This window comes from Anabas testudineus, chromosome 8 (genome assembly GCF_900324465.2).
Source record: "Anabas testudineus chromosome 8, fAnaTes1.2, whole genome shotgun sequence".
In the NCBI taxonomy this organism is placed as follows: Eukaryota; Metazoa; Chordata; class Actinopteri; order Anabantiformes; family Anabantidae; genus Anabas; species Anabas testudineus.
Window position 1 is genome coordinate 10,887,221 of NC_046617.1, and position 13,801 is coordinate 10,901,021.

The 13,801-nt window shown below is 41.1% G+C and overlaps 1 protein-coding gene across 2 annotated transcripts; it reads left to right on the forward strand.

Moving 5' to 3' along the window:
- Positions 1-287: 287 nt before the first annotated feature.
- Positions 288-13,801, forward strand: elavl3 (ELAV like neuron-specific RNA binding protein 3). Of its 2 annotated transcripts, none has more exons than XM_026355947.1 (8): positions 288-656; positions 7,023-7,242; positions 7,334-7,437; positions 9,525-9,678; positions 9,827-10,052; positions 10,517-10,570; positions 11,124-11,162; positions 11,951-13,801. In XM_026355947.1, the coding sequence occupies exons 1-8, from the start codon at positions 648-650 to the stop codon at positions 12,276-12,278; spliced, it is 1,134 nt and encodes a 377-aa protein (XP_026211732.1). In that variant the 5' UTR covers positions 288-647; the 3' UTR covers positions 12,279-13,801. The 2 variants fall into 2 exon arrangements, with proteins under 2 accessions (XP_026211732.1, XP_026211739.1); XM_026355954.1 differs by having other exon boundaries at positions 7,026-7,242.

A 13,801-nucleotide genomic window follows, 5' to 3' on the forward strand; every position in this document is an offset into this window, starting at 1 on the left:
TGTAGGGGAGGGGGGGGCAGGAAGAAAGGAAGGGCAGCAAGAAGAAGGGAGTGGAGAGATGGAAGGGCAGGGATGGAAAAGGGAAGGGGCGGGGGGACTCTTGGTGATCTCTCCTGAAGGGGATAGTGGGAGAGGAGCGCATTGCAATGGCTGCCATGTAGTACCCTCCCTGCACAATTAGCCAATCAGCAGCGCGCTCTGCCAGCCAGGAGGACGCATAAAAGAAGAACATTGCAGCAGAGGCACAGAAGGAGACTGCAAGAGGAGCAGGGAATTACACACAAAAGCAGCCGAACCAGAACACCCTCCCCTGGACACACCCTGCTGAGGATCACTGCTTCTCTTTTTTTTCTGAACCATCGCCCACGCCACTCAGAGAGAACGCTCTCCCCCATCATCATCCAGTAGAAAACCCCTTTCTCCTCATTTTCATCCTATAGAGGACACCTACAACCTCAGAGGGCTGAGATCTCCTGGCAAAGATTGTATTTTTTTTCCTTTTTTTGTTTTTTTTTCTTTTCATTTGGACTCCTGACACAACATAGGGGCCACATCACATAAAGGCCGAAGAACATATTGAGACCCAGCCTTCAGCTTCCAGACCAGTGCAAAAGGAGGACCTAGATTTCTTTCATTGTACGTCAAGAATGGTTACTGTACGTATGACTCCATTTCTCTTATGTGTTATTAGGCTATGTTGTGGCAGCATGCTTACACTGTATTGCGGTCCTTTTGTGTTGGATTCATGTACCCCTGATGTAGCCACACACACAGATTTATTCCACATCTTCCTACATCTACATCTTTAGAGCAGATTCATCTAAATGTACACAGAGCTGTATGGCTATGCCCACATGCCAAAACACACAGGGGTTTTGACATTAGTGTCCTATATTCAATGCTACAGTATTATGATAAGATTAACGATCGAAAGTGCCCATTAGTTATCCCATACTGAGTGATGCGCCATGCCGGCGATGCTCCAGCCTGCAGTCATCTTCAGCGAGGGATAAAGTCTTCATCCTGCCATTTTAGATAGCAAGAGCTTTGCGCCTTAGCATCCCAGCCACTCCGGCCACGTCAAGTGCCTAAATGTCGCAGCTGTGAATACACACTGCCTTAATGATACAGGACTCGAGATGTAAGAATTCCGCAGGATTACAGTGACGGAGAAGGGAGACGTGGGATGCTCTGGGTTCAGTGGGGGGGGAAGACTGCCTTTCTTTGCCTCCGCGCAGCACAGGGATGCTGGAGACGGATTTCTGAGACAAAACATGATGCCTGGGAGGCTGAGGGCCCATCCAGCAAGGCAAAGGAAAAAGGGTCGAGTCACTCTGGAGAAGGGGAGGGAGGGAGGGGGGGGAGAGGAGGGAGATTACGCATCCATTGGTTTGCATTGAATCAGACAAAGTCCAAATTCCTCAGGGTTCTCGTTGCGATGCAACCGAGTAAATGGGCTGGAAATCTCTGAGGCCGCGACAGTCAGGACGCGCACGGACATCTCCATTTTAAGCGCATTTTGTTTAAGTGTCACATACGTACAAGATGGCCATGCTTACATTACGCCCTTCGGACAAAAAAAAAGAGATGCAAGGAGATGTAATAAATTAGCTTTGCTGTGTGCAGACGGCCGGATTGGGCGTGTCTCTGCTGGACCTGAGCACCACACGAAGGCCCTGAAGCCGTTTTATTCTAGCTTTACCTCACACATGTTCTGCAGATAGTTTATCTAAGCAAACCAATTAAGACCAGATACATTTGTACATTTATAGAGTCAGGAAAGAAATAAGGAACGAGGAAAACACACGTGTTAAAATCCCCTGCTTATTATAGATAAATTACTTAACTAGTTTACTATAACTATGAAATTATTAACACGAATTTGAAATATACTATCATGTTACAAAGCGTGAAGGCTGCTCAGTTTATGATTAATAATGGCAGGACACAGCATATATGAACAGGGAGGTGAAAATATAGCACCAATGACTGAATGACTGTCACTAAATGTAAAATGAACCAAATATTGCTTCGAGAAAACGTGGTTCACATTTCTGTGGCTCCACCTGTGCAGCTGACACACTTCCCATGTCACTTTTATTTTCTCTTTGTTGTACATTACCTATTGTCCCTTGCAGGCCTAGACAGTGTCACAGCGACGGAGGCTGTGGCTCCCCTGCACATGGTCCGCAGTCCTCCATCCCTGTACCGCAGTGCCAAGCAAATAAAAGCGTTGAGTCAGTTCACCTTTCCGAGGCACTTACACAATTCAAGGGCGAGGACGGCCAAAGCCATCACTGTAAACCTAAAGAAATGTTAAAGAACAAGTGCAGGGCCTCCACACTGATATACACTGAATATATATTTGTGCCTTCTGACTAAACAAGTTAGAGGCATTTTCGACTAAAAACCCCTCACGGTGTGGTCATTTACACAAATAAGAAATGCCCTGTCTAACTGACATGAGACGTCAAATTCAACGTTATGTAAGCGGTGATTTCGGCCCTGTTTCATGTAACTATCAGCAACAAATATTAAGCCTGTAGGGAAGAAAGTGAGGAAGCGCGTACCTGGCGCCCTGAGACGCAGACATTCATCTCTCAAACCACTTTTTTTCCTTGCAATCATATTAGGCAACAAATGTTGCTCTTCTAATTTAGTTGCACAAGGCAGGAGAAATCGGCGTTAATATGAGTGTAATGGAAGATGATGCTATTTTCTCTGACACAGTGTATTTATATTTATAATGGCTGTCACTCGCCTTATTTACAGTAGGTCTGCGCTCGACGATCGCCAAGTTAAAGTCAGTTCATCCCAGCATTTGAATTAAACCAGTTCTCAAACACACGACAGTTAATTTGTATAAACATATATTTTTTTTATATGCTTTTTTCTTATTTTTCTTTGACCTATCGTGTCGTTTTTTGACTTGATGCTGGCAACTGTAACAGTCATTGTTCCCGGAGAGTCCTGCAGCCCCTGGCCACGACACAAAGCGCCACTGTTTACATTAATATTCATAGTGCTGCCATAGCCTCTGCGAGAGAGAAGAGGAGGAACGGGTGGCTCTTTTGTTTGGTCGTGTCAATACGTTTATTCAGCAAAAAGGCGCTCCGATTCATGAATGCCTGCAGAGCTCACAACGTCCTGCCTTTTAAAAAAAATAAGAGAAACAAGGAAATCGAGGGGTTATGTCATGCATCTGTCACGGCTAAACATCAACAAACGTGTTTTTATCCTCAATAAGTCGGATTGTGGCGTTTAAAATTTGTGCAAACATAGAAAATAAAAGGGCTCGGTGGTCTCTGCTCGATTCACGGGCCTCTGTGGCCTCAAACGAGACCGTCCGAAAGCCACTCCCTTTTTCAGCACGCTGGATAGCGCCCCGTGCTACAAGGACTTACAAGACAGATTTGTCTCCGGGAGCTTTTGACGTTGTCTGCTCCCATCTTATCAAAGCAGCACGTACTCACAGAGAGAGCTGAAATCTTTTAGAAATCTTTTTTTTTTTTTTTTTTAGTCTGTGGAGCGGGGAATTGAAGGGAGCCTCAGTGTACGGCTGACATGAGCTGTGACTCCTGTCGTCCTGTTGTTTTACAGCTGCCACCATGATCCCTTAAGCTGCAGAGAGTGTGGCTAATGCCCTTTGTTTGGGATAATCCTGTAATCTGTGTTATTTAGAAGGCTCATTTACACTTCAGCATAGCATTCTTGTTTGATTCATGAATTTCAGAAAAAGAAAAAAAAGATCTTGAGAGACTAGAGACAAGGTCAGAAAAAGAAATTCGTATGATTGTTAATAAAAACCATACAATAGGCTAACAATTTTTTATTATGTAATTTGAATGATTATTACATTTTGCCCAGAAACTGAACTAAAATGCACATAATGCAAATACAGAAAGTGACCTTACTTACTTACTATGCTAAGATTATAATCACTAAAGATTTAAGCTTCATTGCTCAGACTGCATGCTAATACAAAACACTAATGATGACCATGTGCTTTTCTCTTACATTATACTACACAGACGTTCAAATATCTTTTCTGCTGATTCTTAGTCCCCTGTAAAATGTAAGAAGCAAATTTCATGTTGTCACTTGCTGATGTGTACATTATAGCCTCCAGTGCTATGATGCATTTGGAGCAGAAATTAATCGGGAAAGCAGTTTTATAGGAAGACACAGACCTCAAGCTGCATTTACATTTAGTAATGTAAGTCTTGTGCGTTTTGTAATTTAATAGTGTATAGTGTAGGTGGTATGTGTGCTTGGCAGTGGAGGCAGGGCTCTTGTTTGCGTGCAAGTCTGGGTTCATGTGTTTGGCAGTGGAGGCAGGGCTCTTGTTTGCGTGCAAGTCTGGGACCATGTGTAGGCGATACTGATGCAGTGCATTAAATATTAAAGGAGATATCACAGAAATCCAAAATAGAAAAAGCAGCGAGGGACACATTTTGCTAGCCTAACAACTGGAATATTTTGGAAATTTTACAAGAATGTTTCAAAAGGATTATGTTTATGGCATTATTAGCTGTTTAACAATGAATATGTTGAGAGAGAGATGCTATGATATGCAACAGAGAATATGGGCTGTATTTACACTTTTATCATGATGACAAGCCACTCCTGGATTGAACCTTTGTATTGTCTCTAGTAGTAATATTGTAATTATTAATGTTACTGAGAGTCTTCCTGCCTAACATCACAATTAATTATTGCCATATAAGTTGATAACTGTTAAGCAAACTCTATTCATCTTTATTATACTCTCACCTTATTGTTGGTGTGCAATCTGAATATGACAGCCTAGAGATGACAGATTCCTCTGTGGTTTATATCCAAAACCTTCAAAACATACTGTTCCTCTCTGTTTCTATTATTTTTTAAAATCTTAATCTTCCTTGCTGCTTGTGTCAGCCAATCTCGGTGCCCAGCCTTAACTCAGCGGGTCTGTGAATTATATAACTTCACACTATTCACTGGGGATGTGTGTTCTGCCATGCTGAGGGTTATCTCAGTTGGCGAGCCAAATTTGCCCTAATATGTTTTTTTCCCTTCAAAATACTTTTGTCATATTTGGGACACATTCAGTTGCTCATATTTCTGGTAGTTAAGTTCACTTCATCACACTACAATGTACAGTACCGAGTTAAAATCACAATATATATGACAAAAACTGCTTTCTGTAAACATGCTACTTGCATCATATTTTAAAGTGGCACATAAATGATATTCAGCTCACATCTTAGCTGTGCATCAATCACTGTGCATGACAGACTGCTGTTTTCTATTGTTTTCATTTTTATGTGAAGATGTGCATTTGAAGTATTTTATTTTTAGGTTGTCATTATCAGTTTGACTTCCTGATATTCTTCTGCAAATCCATGTTATATTGGCACATATATAGAAAAATGTCTGATCTATATACCTGCACCTAATAAGTGCAGGCGCTCAAACTGAGCTCCACTAAGAAAGCCATTTAGTCATTAGAAACAATGCAGTGTTTGAGGGGCTGTTACCTGGGCAACCTGAGTCGAGGTGAGGCTCAAAGCAAGACAGTAGGTTACAGAGACGATGGAAAAGGGAGAGAGAACACATTTAATTGCACATAGATATAAAAACATACTTGAAGAAATCTTTTTAGTTATGCTAGTATAACAAAACGTATTCAAACACAACAACTAGGTGGATTTACAAGAGACACTGTACTGTGAAAAGACCACATTTCCACATTGTATGAAACTCATCTGTGTCAGTAAGAAATAAGAAAAATACTTGATGAAGTATATATACTTGATTATGAAAGCAGAAAATGGTCATCCCTCTTTGAGAATTAAAATAAAGCTGGTTATAAGTAATTAGGACATAATCCAAAAAGCCATAGGGACTCATTGCCAGGTAAATATTTATTTTATAAATAATGCTTATGTAGTCCAGTAACAAATATTTCTCCATCAAGGGAAATTCCCCAAATTAAATTTTGGGGATTCATTATTTAATTCCCTTTGTTGCTTTGGAAAGCATGTTGTGAAAACCCCAGAGCGTCACAGTAGACTAGTCTTACTGTCATCCACCAACAACCTGGACCCACAGTCTAACATAACACTTTACAATGTTTTTGTGAAGAGCCATTGCAGGTATTGAAATACGTAGATACAGACTTGGCTTTTTTTTTATCCTTTCCTTACACAGAATAGAGTTTGTATCGATTTTCCATGTACAGTAGAGTTATGATGTTAATAATGATCCAGAGACAGAAAACTGGGTGCTAAGAGTGAAGAAAGGGAAAGAGAAAGTAGAGCAGTAAGTTTTGTTTCTGACCACACAGATGTTCCTTGAGAATCCCCCGTGGATCATATTAAGCAACACGGTGCACAAAGAGATACAAACACTACACTGTGCACTAACCTAAATCTTTACTCCACTTACAAAAACAGTTGACCACACGCTAACCTAAAGAAAGAAAGAAGAACAAATGTGTAATCCCAAGATGTTTTTCTACCAAAGCATGATATTCTCTTTTATAGCAGCAATAAATCCATTTAACATCCCCCTCCCTCTCCCTTTTGTCGATCATTTCAATCCTTGCCACCCCTAAATCCCCCAGCCTCTCGCAATGCTCACACACCACTATCACTATTATCCATCCCTGTGTAATGATGCAATGGTGTTTGACCCTGGAAGAGAGTGGGGGGAGGGGAGGAGTAAGGAAAAAGGGACTGTGACATCTGCAGGACCAGAGGCAGGGAGCAAACTGGGATGAAAAGATGGGGTGAAATGAGGGGGAGGGGACACTATAAATCAGTCCTTGTATCTATCTCAATTTAAGAAATGCTGATTCCCGACCTTCCTTCCTGACAGTGACAAAGTGGACAGTCTGCGTGTGTCTGTGTGCGTGTATCTTATATTTGTGAATGTTGGATGGTATGTTAAATACCAGATATGCATATTTACATATTTCACAACTGTGTCCTTGTTTGTGTTATTATGAATTATGAATCTAATGTCACCCTCTTCCTCAGCAGATAATCAGCACCATGGAAACCCAGGTATCCAACGGTCCAAGCGGAACAAGCCTGCCTAATGGTCCTGTCATTAGCACCAATGGCTCCACAGACGACAGCAAAACCAACCTGATCGTTAACTATCTGCCTCAGAACATGACCCAGGAAGAGTTCAAAAGTTTGTTTGGTAGCATTGGAGAGATTGAGTCCTGCAAGCTAGTCAGAGACAAGATAACAGGTACCTAATTTTGTTGACATTTGAAAAACACTATCATTGGCACAGGCTTTGAGAATCTGTGACATCACTGTGCCTCCTTCTTTGTCTCCAGGTCAGAGTTTGGGATACGGCTTTGTAAACTATGTGGATCCAAATGATGCCGACAAGGCCATCAACACACTCAATGGTCTCAAACTGCAAACTAAAACAATCAAGGTAAGCAAACCTTTACATTTACTTTTTTATTATTATTGTTCTTGATGGCGTGCTTGACAAAAAGAAAGGAAGTGAAGATTTTGTCGAGAGGGAGGTGGTGACAGACGTGGCAGAAGGAGGGGAGGAAAATGGGGAGGAGGAGGCAGAAGGCAGCAGTGGCTAGAACAAAGGAAGCGAGAGAAAGTGAAAAGAGGAGGAGAGACTGGAGGTCAGAAAGCAAAGGGCAGACAGCATGCAGAGGTTATTGTGATGGAAATGTAATCAGGAAGCCTGACTGTGGTGCACAAGGGTCAGTCCAGGTTACCCCATCTGCCTCCAATCTCAGCTAATTAGGGGTCTTTTTGTCCCAAAATCTGATGAAGCAAAGAGAGGGAATATTATTAAACACTACTTCCTTCCATCCATCCCCACCTAATCAAAGTAGATCAAAGACTGAGACAAACTGCAGGATTGAGAAATCAAATCTCTGAGAGCAGAGCAGGTGATTTTTGCAACAGCTGTTCATGAATAGGGACGTTAAATCTGACTTATCATTGATCAAACAATGAGCTACAATCAGGCCACACGCTAGGGACTGGATTTGCTTACTTTTTAGAACAATAAATACAGATTTTGTAGTTTATAATATGGAATAGTAATTCATAATCTGCATATAGTTTTAAATCAAAGAAATATGTATCAGTTACTCTGGAACAACAATTTGGCTGTATAGTAAAAGTGCAATGTCAATTATTATATTGCACTGCTGATTTGATGTGTTTTCTATATGGAAACTTATAAATAATATATTCTTAAACTTCATATAGGGATAGTTTTATCTTTCTGCTTTAGCAGGAAGCTTCAATAGAGAGAGGTGGGGTTCTGAGGGAGGGGGCAACACTGGAAGGATAGGGGGATAGCTCAGAGAGCAGAATGCCAATGACAGGATTAGAGGCCATATGGGCTTCAGGCACCATCTGTACTGTGGGAGCGAGAGGGAGAGGGTTAATTATAGGGCAGCCTCTGCTCCCCGAACACAACAACTCCCCCCTGATTCGTCCAGAACACCCTAATCAACGCACCACACAACCCTCCTGCTCATACAGTCTGTCTGTGTGTACAATAGATGCTGGTGCTTAGTACTGATGGATGAAATCAGAACACCTGTATTCATTTGAAAGATAATATGCAAAATATACAAGTCATTTTAATTTACCTTACAGCTTTCTTTGTGCTCGTGCACTAAGCTAGACATTCTTGATAATTTCAATTCATCATCATGCCGATACATATGCAAATAAACAATGAGTGTCTGTGATCAGTTTGTTTATAAGTTGTCAAGGATCCCACAAGTCTTGTGATGCATTTACATTGTTTGCTGTTTGCTAGTGGAGCAGTTCTCCCCCAGAGGATAGAGACAAAGGAAGGAGGCAGGACAGGGAGTGCAGCACAGCCTATCTCAGACAACACTCACTCTGTTTCTCAGTCACACAGCTCTCCCAACAATGTACTGAACTGGACTATCTATCGTGCATGTGTTCCTTTCATTCCATCAACACAAAGCTAAGAATATGTATAGCTTTTACAATCAATTAGATATCCCTTGAGGTACTGGATAAAAAATAGTCTGAAAGTAGACCAACTAAAAATCATAACACAACCAAAAATGAGTGTGCTCTAATTAAGCCACTTGTGAATTCACAAAAATATATCAACAGGTTGATGTTTTAAGTGCTAAACACAGCTGACACTCTGGGTTGTTAACTGGTAATTGGTATGAAGTTGGGTAATGGTCACAGTCATCACTACGTGTCTGTGACAGTGCCACTGTAGCTTAGCGTGAGCTTAAAGGCTGTGATTAAGTCCAGAGAGAGCAAAGAAAGAGCTGGGTCTGTGGAGATAACAAGTAAAGAGAAAGAAATCAGTGGGAGTCAAACTGACAAATTTTTGTTGGGAACTAATTCGGGATTCAAAAGTTACATCAGATCTTTCTGGCATGGTCCTTGAATTGAATTCTGTTTTTCTCTGATTATAAATCTCTTAGTTTTAAACACGATGTGGGGCTATATTAATAAAATGCACTCATTGATTTTATTTGGCTGTTATAGGTATCATATGCTCGGCCAAGCTCGGCTTCTATTCGGGATGCCAACCTTTACGTGAGTGGACTCCCCAAGACCATGAGCCAGAAAGACATGGAACAACTTTTCTCCCAATATGGTCGCATCATCACATCCCGCATCCTAGTGGACCAAGTTACAGGTATTGTCTTACTTCACCTCTCATGCGGTCACACAGTTGCTACGGGTGGGCCTTTATTTTTTCTCAAGTTAGATCAATAAAGTGTACAAGTGGCAGCAGTTGTTGATTCCAAGGTGGTAACGTTGGTTTGTTTTCTTATTCGGAGCAGGAATATCACGAGGAGTGGGTTTCATCCGGTTTGACAAGCGAAATGAAGCAGAGGAGGCTATTAAAGGTCTGAACGGACAGAAGCCCTTGGGTGCTGCAGAGCCCATCACTGTCAAGTTCGCCAACAACCCCAGCCAGAAGACAGGCCAGGCCTTACTGACTCAGCTGTACCAGACTGCTGCCCGTCGCTACACGGGCCCCCTGCACCACCAGACTCAGCGTTTCAGGTACTGAAACCTTATCAACCTCCCACCATCTGCGAGTTCATTACTAACCAACAGATAGTCTGTAAAAATACTGTCCCAAGACAAAGTCACAGGTCATCTTGCTCTGTTGCTGTGCTTAAGGAAAGTCAAAACTACGAATATTAAGTGTGTCAGCACCTTCTATTAGTATGACATGGGTTACCATTAGTGTAAAACGTTTGCAAACAATTACAAAGGCTTAGCTACCCCAGAGTATAGCTAAGGATAAATATAACAATCATCACCTTGTGAAGTGGCACATCCCAAAAACAGCAAATATGGTTTTATAAGGAAAAATGTGTAATCAAAAACATTAAAAAACAAAAAAGCATTTCTGTATTAACACTATTTATTAGTTAGCTTTTCATTTAAGCTATCTGATACAGAAGGAATTAGGGATTTTGGCATTGTCCCTCCTCCTCACTCTTTCTTTCTGACTTCTGCAGCATGATCCCTTCACTTGGAAAGGGACCTGATCCAAATAACAGCTCAAAACCAATGTAAGAGACCAGATTTTTCCAAGTACAATAAAAAAATTAAAGCTAAATACATTTTCGTTTTAGAATGACAGTGCGCCTTTAAATGTTGCCTATACTACATAGGCAGTGTAAGCATCATAATAATATCATAATGGTGAAACTGCTAAACATTGGCCACATCTACATGGGTAATTATGAAAGTCAAAGCTTCCAGTATTGAATATTTTTATCACACCTGACAAACAATTGTAGAAAACATTTCAGGTTGAAATTCTTACTTAATAAGTATGGATAATTTTGTGAAAGTCCTTATGATTCTGGATCTATTTATACTTACATACTAGAGATTAACCATCAAGTCAAACTAACAATAATTACCAACTGAGACACATATTCACAGGACTATTTGACAAGCCATCATTTTGTGGTAGGATGGTTTGGAACTGCAGTGCAGTGAAGGATGCCCTCTGGAGGTCAGCTCGTGAAGGAGCTACATGTTAACTGACAGTCCCCCTTCCTTGTAGATCTCATAACTAACTTCTGCATCCCCTTCATTCTCCCTCTTGCGTTGCAGACTCGACAATTTACTAAACGCCAGCTACGGAATCAAGAGGTAAATGCCAAAGGTGTACTTTCAAAAGCATCCATGCCAAGATAAAACCTCAAACAAAGTGCCCGGAATACCACCTGCTGACTTCATCTCAAAATCAGACATAATGGCCCTAATTCTTAATGCCCACTGCCCATTTAACCATGTTGCAGAAGCAGCCCAGACAACAAAAGACTGTAATTTCAATAAGCAAAGATGCACCCTTCTAACAGCAGGGTATTCTGGCATGGCTTTGTTTAACCTTTTCGTTCTTTTGTTTTAATTAATAGAAATAATTTCTATGTATTTATTTATGAACTAACATTGTTAGTTTCAGTTGCTTTAATGTCCCCTTTTTTCACCAGCATGGACATACCAGATTCCGTTTGCGTCTCCTCTGTTTGCTCCAGTTTTCGTATGATTTGATTCCAATTTGCTTTTCATCCCTCTCTAGGTTTCTGTTTTCGTTCAATACTGTGATTTCTGTTGAACATTGTGATTCATGTGTTTAATTCTTTCAGAGGCTTTGGTCAGCAGAGAAAATATGCAGATTGTGTGGGTGTCTGTGTCTCAGGGCACACAGGGTCATTTTGTATGAAAGTAGGTAGTTTGGAGCCACTGTGGTGCCCACACAGATTTAACTATTTACTGTACAGCCGGGGGGATGGAGATGGGGTCCCCTGACTCCATACCCAACTACAAGCTTTATTATTTCTCACAGATAAACGCCCATAACGTACAGTATAGAGCACTGAATGCTGTGTGGAACTTCAGAATGACACCCATGGTAGTTCTCCTACTCTCTTCCCCAGATTCTCGCCCATCACTATTGACAGCATGACCAGCCTGGCTGGGGTCAACCTTACTGGTCCAACTGGAGCTGGCTGGTGCATCTTTGTGTACAACCTGTCCCCCGAGGCGGACGAGAGCGTCCTGTGGCAGCTCTTTGGGCCTTTCGGCGCAGTAACCAACGTCAAGGTCATCCGTGACTTCACCACCAACAAATGTAAGGGCTTTGGCTTTGTCACCATGACCAACTACGATGAAGCCGCCATGGCTATTGCTAGCCTTAATGGCTACCGCCTGGGTGACCGTGTGCTGCAGGTTTCCTTCAAGACCAGTAAGCAGCACAAAGCCTGAGAGAGAGATCGCTGCTGCCAGCTCCTTTGACCTGCAGGGAGAGCAACCTGAGCTCCCTGTGCCATCACTCTACATGGGCCTGGACTGAGTCTCTCTCTGACACATTCTCACATAAATTCATATTATATTACCACAAACACAGACATGCAGATACATATGTACACACACACAAAATCAAACGTATCCATACACAGCATACACAAGTCAGAGTTTCAAACAAACACACTAGTGGAGTTTTTCTTTTCTTCTTACACAACATGCTAGTCCTTCCCTATATTTGCCTGGATTGAATTTGAAAGGGTACGTAGCTGGTTTGTTGGGTAGGAGCAAGAGCTTTCTATTTAGGAGACAGTCTAACGAATGTGACACAGAATGTGTACTGAGTGCTTTGATTGAATTCAGGCAAATACAACTGATGAACAAAACGATCAAAAATTTAAATGAACAAGTATGTGCAATTTTCCCAAACTCTTACCCCATCATCTCTCCCATTATCTTGCTGGAGAAGATGTAGTCACTTTTTTACACTTGGGCATTTTGAATCAGTGATTTTTTTAGATCAAAGAAAATGAAATTAAAAAACAGTGTTCTCTTATATACGTCTATTAAAATATAACTATATATTCAATATTTAAGGTGGTTATAATAGCCGAGTATGTAAGCATTTTCTAGAAACTTTGACTACTGTTTCCTGACCTGCATTAGGTGGTGCCTAGCTTAAAGGCAATTTCTCTACCCTATGTGAGCTTGTTTGCTCAGACCCAATATAATTATGGTTAAATAACGAAAACTGGTCACACAAAAGAGTAGTTCGAAGGCCATCAGAATCACTTTTTCCCTCACAGTCTCCCACCAAAAAACGCAATCGTACACTTTGGTATCACAGAAACATGGTTCAGTAACTAGAACATATACAAACATTTAGTCCACGAAAACAAAAAAGGTATCTTTTTCTATCCTTAACATGGATTCAACACAAGCAGACTGTCTGTGAACTTAGAGCAAAGTGGCAGTGCTCCCATGGTGACAATGTTAATTAGTAATTCTCTTGTGGGCGAGCGAGTGATGAGTGCGAGGGGAAAACCGTTTCACCATTAACACAGCCACGTCAAAGGAAAATACCGGTGTTTTTTTACCTTTTTGCATCATTTTTTCATTACATCTGTACTTTACATTCTCAACAGGCCATTTTACTTTGCATGGCTTTTTTTGGCCATGAGTTGGTGTGAGATCCCTTTAACTGAGAGGTCGTTTGGTGCCATGAGGTCAAGAGAAAAAGCAAAACAAAATGTGAAAGAAGTTTCCACTTATGTGCTTTGATTTTGAACGCTACTGTACTCAATAGCAATTATGTTTTCATAATGACACAGAATACATAAATGAAAGTAATCCAAGTAGCTGCAAAATTTGATTGAATTGTAAAAATGAAATTAACAAACGTAAAATTGATCTAGGCAGGTCTGCAGAAAAAAAAAAAACACAGATGAGCAAAAACTCAAGAGCACCGGTATTATTCTTTAGTC

Excerpts from the sequence above, each read along its gene's own strand:
- elavl3 (XM_026355947.1), top strand. Across the intron at positions 7,243-7,333 it reads AGTCAGAGACAAGATAACAG|GTCAGAGTTTGGGATACGGC; the intron begins GTACCTAATTTT and ends CTTTGTCTCCAG. Across the intron at positions 10,053-10,516 it reads CACCAGACTCAGCGTTTCAG|CATGATCCCTTCACTTGGAA; the intron begins GTACTGAAACCT and ends TGACTTCTGCAG.